This window comes from Solanum lycopersicum, chromosome 4 (genome assembly GCF_036512215.1).
Source record: "Solanum lycopersicum chromosome 4, SLM_r2.1".
NCBI lineage: Eukaryota > Viridiplantae > Streptophyta > Magnoliopsida > Solanales > Solanaceae > Solanum > Solanum lycopersicum.
The window spans coordinates 38112302-38123853 of record NC_090803.1 but is presented as its reverse complement, the minus strand read 5'-3'; the positions used below and the strand labels follow the sequence as shown (position 1 = coordinate 38123853).

At 36.9% G+C, this 11552-nt stretch overlaps 1 protein-coding gene across 1 annotated transcript; it reads left to right on the top strand.

The window, feature by feature from the left end:
- The first annotated feature begins 2160 nt into the window (after positions 1–2160).
- Positions 2161–11310, top strand: LOC138348093 (uncharacterized). Its single transcript, XM_069296702.1, has 3 exons — positions 2161–2502; positions 8663–8857; positions 11035–11310. The coding sequence occupies exons 1-3, from the start codon at positions 2161–2163 to the stop codon at positions 11308–11310; spliced, it is 813 nt and encodes a 270-aa protein (XP_069152803.1).
- The last annotated feature ends 242 nt before the right edge of the window (positions 11311–11552 follow it).

The window sequence follows — 11552 nt, the reverse complement described above, 5'->3', positions numbered from 1 at the left end:
AATTTTCAACCTCAAAGAAAATAAGAAGTTATCTAAAGGGTATTTATACAACTTAGCCAGAGTTAATGACTTAGAGCATGAGGTTCCTTCTCTAGATTTTGTGCCCATAGTGAGTGATTTCAAATATGTCTTTCAAGAGGATTTACCAAGTTTCCCTCTGCAACGCGAAATTGATTTTGGTGTTGACTTAGATCTAAACCAATTTCAATTCCTCCATATAGAATGGCTCTAGCTGAACTCAATTAGTTGAAGTTGCAGCCAAAAGAAAAAGGATGGAACTCTTAGAATGTGTATCGATTTTTGCCAACTCAACAGAGTCACTATAAACAACAAATACCCTCTACCTACAATTGATGATCTATTTAATCAACTCCAAGGTTCAAGTTATTTTTCTAAAACAGATATCCGTTAAGGATATCACCAACTTAGAGTGAGAAGACATTCCTAAGACTACTTTTCGCACTAAGAATGGTCATTACATGTTTTTTGGCATGTCACTTGGTCTCACAAACACACCAGTCGCGTTTATGGACCTTATGAATAGGGGCTTCCATGAGTAACTTGATTCTTTTGTCATAGTAGTCATAGATGAATCCTTATATACTCTAAGTCCAGGTAAGAGTATGAACAACATTTGGGAATGATATTACAAGTTATCAGGGAACATAAGTTGTACGCAAAGTTTAGTAAATGTGAGTTCTGGCTGATTTCAGTGACCATTCTTAGTCATTATGTGATTGACCAATGAGGTTGATCCAAAAAAGCTTGAATCATCAATGAATTGGTAGATACCCCTCACACACAAATTTATTCAGATTTCATTGGTTTGGTTAATTATTATCGCATGTTTGTGGAGGGATTTTTATCTATTGCTTCCCTGTTGACATCCTTAACAAAGAAGAAGGTGATGTTTGAGTGGTCTAGAAAGTGTGAAAAGAGATTCCAATAGTTCAAGGACTGACTAACTTCAGCCCCAGTTCTTACATTGTCGAGGATTTGTGAAGGGTATATGGTATAATTTTATGCTTACTGAGTAGGTTTGGGATGGGTTCTTATGCAGCGTGGCAAGGTTATTGCATATGCTTCTAGGAAGTTGAAAGTCCATAAGAATAATTACCCTACTCATGATCTTGAGTTAGGTGTTGTGGTCTCTGCTTTAAAACCTTGGATACATTATTTATATGGTGTACATGTTGATGTATTTACTAACCGTAAAAGTCTTCAGTATATTTTTATGCAGAGACAGTTAACTCTTCATCAGAGGAGATTGTTTGAGCTTCCTACCGATCATGACATGAGTGCTCACGATCACCCAGGTAAGTACAATGTGGTGGTTGATGCTTTGAGCCGTTTGAGCATGGGCAGTGTGGCTCATATTGATGATGAGTGGAAGGAGCTTGTTAAGGAGGTACAACAATTGGCTATATTGGGTGTACGACCCGTAGATACACCAAGTGGGGGTGTTTAAGTTCATTCCAGTTCTGAATCCTCATTTGTTGTAGATGTCAAAGCTAAGAAGCATCTCCACCAAGTACTAATGGAGTAATAAGACTCAGTTTTTAGTAAGCTGAATGAATCATTCTCCCTAGAGGAGGATGGTGTGGTTAGATATCAGGGCAGATTATGAGTGCCCAATATAGATGGTTCGAGGCCTAATATTATTCAAGAAGCTCATGGCTCCAAGTATTCTATTCAACTGAGGTTCTACCAAAATGTATCATGATCTCAAGGAGATCTTTATGTGGGAAGGTTTGAATAGAGACATATTTATGTTTGTGGAGTAGTGTCACAATTGTCAATAGGTTAAAGCCAAAAACTGTAAGAATGTGGGGCCTTACCAAGTCTATTGAGATCCCAACATGGAAATGGGAGGCTATTGAAATGGATTGTGGGGTTGGTCTACCCCGGACAAGGAAACTACATGACTATATTTGAGTGATTGTTGATAAGATGACTAATTTTGCACACTTCATACCTATAAAGTGTACTTACAGGTCCGAAGAATATGCCAACTTGTATAATGACTACATAGTGAGGTTGCATGGGATCCCTTTATCTACCATTTATGATAGTGGAGCCAAGTTCACTTCTCATTTTTGGAGATCTTTCAAAAAGAGCTTGGGTACACAGGTGAAGCTCAATACTGCTTTTCATCCCTAGATGGATGGACAAGTAGAGAGTACTATCCAGACCCTTGTAGACATGCTGAGATCAAATGTTATTGACTTCAAGGAGAGTTTGGATGATTACTTGCCGCTGATTGAGTTCTCCTATAATAATAGCTGTAATTCCAGCATTGGGATGGCACCTTTTGAGGCACAATATGGCAGGAGATGTAGGTATCCTATGGGCTGTTTTAAGGTAGAAGTGTCTTCCATCCTTGGCCCAAACATCATACATGAGGATGTTGAGAAGGTGAGAATATTCAGGGATAGATTGGCTACTACTTACAGTCGTCAAAAATCCTATGCAGACTATAGAAAGAGAGATCTTGAATTTGAGGTGGGTGATCAAGTTTACTTGATATCACTCTAGAAAGGGGTGATGAGGTTTAGTATGAAAGGCATGTTGAGTCCGAGGTATATAGATCCTTATGGGAGCTTCTAGAGAGTACAAAATGTTGCTTATGAATTGAAATAACCTCAATACATGGCTTCTTTTCATTCAGTGTTTCACCGTGAAAGTACAACGGTACAACACCAAGTTGAGGGAGCAACGTGGGAAGCCGAGGCCGATATGATATTTTGTTACTCCCATTTGTTTAGTTCTTGAGGTTAGATATACTATTCCTAAGTTTTGTTTTTGTTTAAGACAATATATGTTTTAGTGCATTAGTCCATTTTGTGTTCTAAGTCCATTATCGTATGTTTAATATTTGCTGTATGTGAGTTTAAAGGAATTCATGTTTGCATTTATTATTGCTGTTTTTGTATAGCTTAGACAGGATTTTTGTGTTGCATGAATTGTGATGTGTATTAATTTAAGTGGTATTGAGAAGGAAATTCCTCAATCTCAAAAATTAATCTTCATCTAAGCTTGATTGATTTGCATTATCAAAATAAATGTGAATCATATATTCACAATGAAGTAAAGCTCATGAATGTTAAAGTGTTTTCGAAAATCACCGTCTTTGTTTTAAATGATGTGTAGTGTCATTCGAGAACGAATGTTCCTAAGAAGGGGTAAATGTATCATTACGGAAAATCAAATATCAAATGAAGAGCCCGGTAGGTCTTTATGAATGCATATTAGGGGTACATAAACGTCCTAATGCGCAATATTGAAGAGTATTTGGCATAATATAGAATATTGGCAAAGGTAGTTACCCAATTTCTATAAATGGCCAAGTAGGCATAATATAATCAAAGATTGATGTCCAAAAAATGTACCTGCAATGAAGTCCCCTTAGCAAAAAACAAGTCCTCAACAAAATATATTATGTACTAGGCATCCAATTGTCAAACCTAGTACCATACCACATGACACTTTAAAATGATCATGCAAATTAAGCAGTGCCCAAAAACATAGAGAAGGTCCTTGGGACAATCAGTAAATATTCAAAATAGGACATCAAGAATAATTCGTTAGGAAATTGCAACCAACCCATGTTCAATCACGAGGTCAAAGCATGTGGGAATCGACCAAGGGGGACTACACAACTACCTAATTGAATTCGGTTAGGGTGGTTAGGGAAAACATGTGCAGACAGGTCTCTCCACGTGGGTCAAGGCTACAAAACTAATAATAGGTCATAACTAACAGTACTAACTAGATAACTAATCTAGGAGTAACTGAAATGGACCCAATAGTGCAGCCGACATCTTAAAACCAAACCTGGTGGACATTAACCTAGTAATAGTTAAGGGGACAACGTAGTACCTAACCTAGGATGATCAAAAAAGGTTAGTTATAGTCCCAATGACATAGGGGTATTTTAGTTATTACCCAAGGTCCCAAAATTATTTAAATTAAGGATTTAATTAACTAATTTAAATTCCAAATGATGACCAAAACCATAGTCAACACCAATTTCCTGATTTTCCATCAAGGTCAACATTCTCCTATGTTTAGTAAAAATAGGAGGGGAGTTTTAATAATTAACTAATTAAATTGTTTAATTTATTAATTAAGCCTTAGTTGAATGAGTCAAGATCAGTTCCTAAACCTAAAACTCACGCTCCAACACTAAAAAAAATAACGCTAAAATGAAAGAAAGAAAGAGGCAGAAAGTTCATGGACGTTCAAGGCGATTTCAAGGTTTCTCTATGTTTTCGTTCAACGTGGTCTTCATATATTATGTTCTTCTTAATGTATGGGTTTATCTACTGGAATTCTTTATCCAAGAGTACTTCCTACCATAACTAATCCATGAAATCTCGAAACTAGGGTTGTTTCACAAGGTTCTCATCGAACTTCCCTTTCTCTAGAATCCTTGTTGCAATTTATATGTTTTATAGATTAGTCTTGATCATTTGTTGTTATGTGGTGCTGGATTATCTTAATGTGTAGGGTTCTTCAATTATGAATGTCGAATTAACCTATGAAATTGTAATCGTATGATTTTAAGTATTCCTTATGTGAATTAATGGAATAATTCTATCTTACACAATGTCCAAAAATGTTGAGTATTGATGTGTTATATCTTAATGGCTACTTTTAATGTGATTTATGAAGATCTTTGGTTCGCTAAAGGGTTAACATGATGTTCTCTAAACAGGCTAATAACGTTATGCAATGGTTATAATTTAAGGTTGGATTAAAGGAACTCCATGAAATAATAGTTGAATTAGTTGCCTGCCTTAGGCCAATGAAATAGAAAATCATACATTGTCTAAGAGTGATGAATGGAATCGGCTATAACATTATCCTAAATAATTATGTAATATTTATGCAATCGTTCATGCTAATACTAATTATATGTAGCTAAAATAATGAAATTACCACTCTAGCATTTCTAAAGTAATTCAATGAATCCATATCTAAGGGACCGTCATTTGTTGGGTAAAGTCCCAACATTCCCTAAACGAATGAACAATGAACATATGTAACTCATTGTATGAAATGTTTATCGTCCATAAACGATGATATGAAGCTCTTAAACGAATGTATGTAATTAACGTGAGCATTAACATAATGAAATATGTCTAACATAACAAAGTTACAAGAATGAGGTGTTAAAAGAAGGGAGACAAGCCTCATTTACACCTAAGTAACTATGTTAAAAATACTCACGAATGAAGGTGTTAATCGTGTGAGACAAGTCTCATTAACCCCAATAAAGTTATGTAACGACATTTCACATTTCGACAATATATAGAAAGGGATGATAAGTCATCAATACCATATGTAAATCTTAATCTAGAAGCAACCTTCTATAATGTTTGAGTTTAACTCTAAAAGATGAGAAGTTAATGAAAGTCAGCAAAGCAGCAACAGACTTAGTTATGAGCATGTGCTTGCACGTGTAAGCCTCATTAGATGAGGCTACCACCGAGGTGGATAAGTAGTCTCTTTGCGTCCCTATTTACATCCCTATTCTTTGAACTATGTCTAGCCAACATACAAACTAGCCTGTGGTTTCCACCTAAGAGAGATAGGTATTTTTTCATCTAACCTTGGTCAGTAAGATGACCCCTATTCGTTTTGGAGTAGACACTGTATTTCACAAGTATCTCACATGATCTAGATTAAGTTTAATTGGTGAATCACCTCTTTTTGGTGTGGGGAAGATGCTAGATTTCATGTTAGCTCGCATGATCTTACTTATAAATATGACTCTAAGAAATCAAGAAAGAAAGATGATGGAATGTATGTTAAAAGATAGCTATGAAAGCAAGAGCTTAAGAATATGAATTACCAATATGATTACCAATGAAGTTTCAACAAATAATGGGCAAAGCCAAATAAAATTTTCTTAGAAGGACTTGTTGTATGATGCCAATAAAGGGGAGTTGATACATAATAGCAAATAAAATCTTAATAACTTCCCTACTAGGAAAATGACGAAATAAGTTGCATATCCAATGTATACTGACATATGAAGTGTTAATGAATATATAATGTAATGGAATGACTCATTGTAAGGAGAGTGAAATCATTCATTAGTCCTTTGATTATTTACTTTATTCATTTTGGGAATGGGACTACAATTAGCTCTTGTAAGTAAAAGATTGAACCAAAGGAATTATTGAACTACATAACAAGAAGAACAAAAAGACTGAAAAATAAACTAAGTGTTAAGAATAGAGCACTCTGGTTAAGGGATACTAAAATTTCAAATCTTCTCCCGAGTTGTTCTAAAAATATGTTAATGATTCTAATCTCTTGTAATCACATAGAAAATGAGTTGTGTGCTTTGAATGCATTAACATAGATTATATTCATACCATAATTCAAAACTAATGAATTAGGAAAGTCTAGTGAATATACTATCAAGAAATGACATGTTGTTTAGGAAGAGCCTTCCTTAATCATGTGTAGCCTTGTGTGTGTGTGCATACACCCATACTTAGTACAAGTGGTTTACTAACCGATACAATTTACTATTTTTATTTGTGCAGGTCAAAGAGAAGATTCAAGATTTATTGCAGCGGTGTGGACATCAACATTCTCCATACCATTTCGTAGGTCCTCTTCATTTCGAGGATGCTACAATTTTAGTCTAGCCTAGTAGTTGACATAGCTAGTGGATGTTGTCCCTAGCATTTCCTTCAGATACATTCTTTTCAAAGAATTTGTTATAACGTCATGTTTGGTAAGCTTATTTATGATATATCGATTCTCCCCTTTAAATAATTCTTTATGATAGATTGTTGTTTCTTTACGTTGATCTTAGTAGATGGTGTAACTAGTTAATAATTATATGAAGTCTATGAATACTTCATACAATTAAAAAAAATTAAATATCCCGCAAAATTAAATAGATGAATGCAAGAAGAGGCTTTTCTGCGACCTCTGAGAGGTCAACGGCGTCGGTTACACTCCTATTCCAGAATCTGGGAGTGTCTTATTTGTTGATTCGACAATATAAATAATATTATATGATGATGAATTATCCACATGAACAACAAATTTGATTATATTGTTGAAGTTGGACATAAGTTATGTTTTCTTGTTAAGAGTACTTGGTTGAGCAAGATTATGAGGATTTACTTGGTGATTGCACTTGTTGACTTGATAAGGATTCATGAGTAGTTATCTTGATTATTATGATATAATTGGACTTATTAATGCTTGAAATGTTATTCCTTGATTATAGGGTTGTAGTAAATCATGGCTTAAAGTATGTTGGGATACGTTTTACTTGATTGAGTTAGTAAGCATGCTTGGTTGGTTGGTATGACTTGCTTTACATTGCATTATAATTTTATAAGGGTAAAATGTGATGTTTTGACTAAATGTCCATTTTTAGAACGCTTTCCTATAATATTTTGATGTACGGTGGTTTCACAGTAGTTTCAATGATTTTTCCTTAAGTTTAGTGTGTCTTTAAGGCCTTTTGTAGTAGTTTTAATTTAATATTCTCTTTGTTTGCAAGAAAATTGACCACAATAAAAACGTTAAATAGCAGTGCTGAAATTGTAGAAGTGATGAGCTACGGAGCCATCGACGGTTCGTCGACCCTTTTTATGTACCTTGGTTTCCTGGTACTTTTAATGCTTTTTCCTTAAAATTAGTGTGTATCTAAGGCCTTTTTGTAGTAGTTTTAATGTATTTTTATCTTTGTTTGCATGAAAACACGGAAGAACTTGAGATGCTGAGTATTTTAAGGGCATGCCATTCTTCACCTGTAGTTGGGCATCATTGTGGATCCGGACTGCTCATAAGATCTTTCAATGTGGATGCTATTGTCAACAATCCACCACGATACTCATGAGTTCTCCAAGGAATGTGATACATTCCACAGAGATGGTGGAATTTAGAGAAAGCAAGCGCTCCCTTTAAATCTCATTCTTGTGATTGAATTGTTTGATGTGTTAGGCACTAACTTTATAGGCCCTTCTGTGAGTTCTCATGGATGAAGTACATTCTTGTGGCATTTGATTATGTTTCAATATGGGTAGATGCTATCTCACTTGTTAATAATGAATGGAAGACTGTCACAACGTTCTTGTAAAAGAATGTATTTCTTAAATTTGGCGCCCCTAGTGCTATCACCAGTGATTGGGGATCCCAATTTTGCAACAAGTTGTTGAAGAGATTATTGGAAAATTATGGGGTTTGCCATTATGTGGACACTCCTTACCATCCTCGAACCAGTGGGCAAGTTGAGGTGTCAAAAAGGAGATTGAGGAGATTTTGGCAAAAATGGTGAATGCTACTAGAACGAATTTGTCAAGGAGGCTTAATGATGCTCTTTCGGCATACACGACAGCACACAAGAATCCCATAGATATCTTCCATACCAAATTGTATATGGGAAACCTTTTCACTTACAACTTGAATTAGATCATAAGAACATGAGGACAATAAAGAAATTGAAAATGGATTGGAATGAGGCTGCGAAATCGAGGTTAAATGGGTTGAATGAGCTTGATGAATTTCTCTTGAAGTCATATGAAAGTCCAGCCCTGTACAAACAAAGATGAAGAAGTACCATGAAGAAATGATTGAAAAGCTCGATTTTTTTGTTAAGGATTTGGTGCTTTTTGTTCAATTCTAGGTTTCCCTTAATTCTGGGCAAATTAAATCCAAATGGACTAGTCCGTATTTGATCACCCAACAATTCCCTCATGGTGTTGTTGAGTTGGAGAACAAGAAGGGTGTGAGGTTCAAGTTTAATGGGCAGCAAACTAAAATCAATCTAGGGCATGCAGAAACGGCGAATGAAGTGATCGAGGCATACTATCTTAATGAAGTCTGAGTAATCAAGAGTCCTCCGTAGTGCCACGACGTTACATCAAGCGCTGATTTTGAGTCAACCCAATATCTATCCTCTAGCCTATTATAGGTTTTTCATGATTTTCTAGTCGTAGTTGCATTATTTTGCTTTTATTACTTATTTCACGTTTGAATGGTCCTTTATTTTTCTTTAGGAGTGTTGGCTAGAGCATATAGTAGGGTCCGTGTCAAAGAAGTGTCAAGAAAACACAAAAGTATTAGCTTAATAGGTGTTGAATGTGCAAGGACCAAATCACAAGAAATCTAAAGAAAATTGGCCTTGTGCACCCATCGACGGACCCATTGATAGATCGTCGACCCATGAATGAAGCGTCAGTATGATATGTCGTGCCAAGGTATGTTCTTTAAATTTTTCTAAGTTAGGGCACTGTCGATAAGAGGGTCGATTGACCATCGACCGATTTAGAATCCGCCGACGGGGAATCATCGATCCCTCACCCACCATTCCAAACCGACCCGTCTAGCAACATATTAAGAGTTTTTAAACTTTTTAGTTACCCACTTCTGCACATAACCTCCAAAATCGTTTCCCTCCCAATTTACTCTCATTTGGCCCCACTTCCTCACCCATTAACTGCTATTACATCATAAGATTCCCCCACTTCCACAAAATCCATTCTCTCCCCAAATCTTTATTTTTGTTGTTGATGTTGCTGTTCAAATACAAGTTTGCATACCCCTTTTCCTCCACTACAGTTTCTAGGTATTTTCTTTTGATATGCTAAATTAACTATCATTAATTTTAATATTATCTTGATGTCTGATCTTGTGGATCTTAAATTTGGGACACCTTTGCATGCTAAAAAGTTACACCTAAAGTCCTAAGTCTCTTAGAACACTGAAATCGAGAAGGGATGGGGGTGTTTTGTTAAAAATGTGTTTTGTTTTCATGTTTTTTTCTTACATAGGGTTTAATAGGATGTAGAATCGAATGTTCAAACTAGGATAATTCATTCCATAGGAATGATTAAATGTTGGGTTAAATGTAAGAGATATTAAAAGTCTACAATTATACTGTGAATTAGTACATTGAAGGAAACAAGATGGCTACAAAATTCTATCCCTGCGTCAACGGACCGTCGTACCGTCGACGGACCGTTGTTGAGGTCTGTCAACCCCAACATCCCTTGCTTAGTCTATGTGCCCGTCGATGGACCCTACTAACGAACCTTCGTCCATTCGACGGTCCGTCCTGCACAACCGTCGACACTGTCCGAACCTTTGTTTTTTATTTTCTAAAAAATATTCTAAGTGCCCATCGACAAACCCCACTAATAGACTGTCGTCCCTTCGATGGTCTGTCCTGCACAACCGTCGACACTCTCCGAACCTTTGTTTTTTATTTTCTAAAAAATATTCTAAGTGTCCATCGACAGACCCCACTAACAGACTGTCGTCCCTTCGATGGTCTTTCCAGCACAAGTATAAATGTTATGAGAACCATTATTTCTGATTTTCTAAAAAACTATTTTAAGTGTCTGTCAATCGACCCCACTAACGGACCGTAATCCCTACGACGGTCCATCCTTCACACCCGTCGATGTTCTCATAATCTTTGTTTATGATTTTATTAAAAATTATTCTAAGTGTCCATCGATGGACCCCACTGACGGACCTTCGTCCCTTTGATGGTCAATCCTACAGAACTGTCGACGCTCTCAAAAATTTTGTTTTTGATTTTCAAAATAATTTCTTCTATGTGTCGCTCGACAGACCGCTATGATGGACCCTTGTCCCTTCTATGGACCATCGATGGGTCTATTAGGCAGTGCTACACTTCTACACAGCCATTCCATTATGTCTTTTACTCTCGTGTTTGATGCTTTTGAATGTTTTACATACTTTTAGTGGTACTAATAACTTTTTTTCTCATGTACATATGGCATAAAAATAAGACAATATATACTCGAGTGGGCATTCTAAGTCTGTCGCCCCTTGAACCGGATGGTCATAGTTTAAGACGATGAGCGTTACCGAAAGTATGTGCCTCTAGGAACCCACATTCCTACTCATGCTGCCAGCACCACCAGAGCCACGCCCATGAAGATGGCACCCGAGGGATTCACTGCCTCCTAGTTTAAAGAATAGCACATACTTACCGACACACAATTTGGGTCGTCTACACATTCTGAGGGAGCGTCTAGCTCCGAGGAGGCTTCTGGTTCTGTGAAAGCGTCCGTCTTTGAGGAGGCTTCCGGATCTGAGGAGGCTTCTGCTTCTCCTAATAGCAATGCTCCAGCCACTTCGATCTACTCTTTCTCGTCTTGTGAGGCTGATAGTGTTGATTCTACTCCAGCACCATTGACTGATGACCCCACTCCATTTTTCGATCAGCCCAACCGGTGGTGTGTCGAGGAACAATATCAAGAATATTCTTATGCCAAGGTTCCCAGCAATAAGGGGTCATGATCCGAACCCTGACACTCGAGCGGCGGGTTCTCATAGATAGTTTTCCCACTATGCCAACAATCTATGCTATATTCACAAGACATCGGCTGGAGTGGAAAACTCGGAATGTGGGATGCTACGAAGAAGAAATGGTGCGAGATTTCTACGGCTCATATGTGGCAACACTCCGGTCTAAGTTGGAGAGGTGGGCCAATCCAGCCAGACATGCACCTCTGGAGTACGTCCGAGTCTGCGGTAAATAG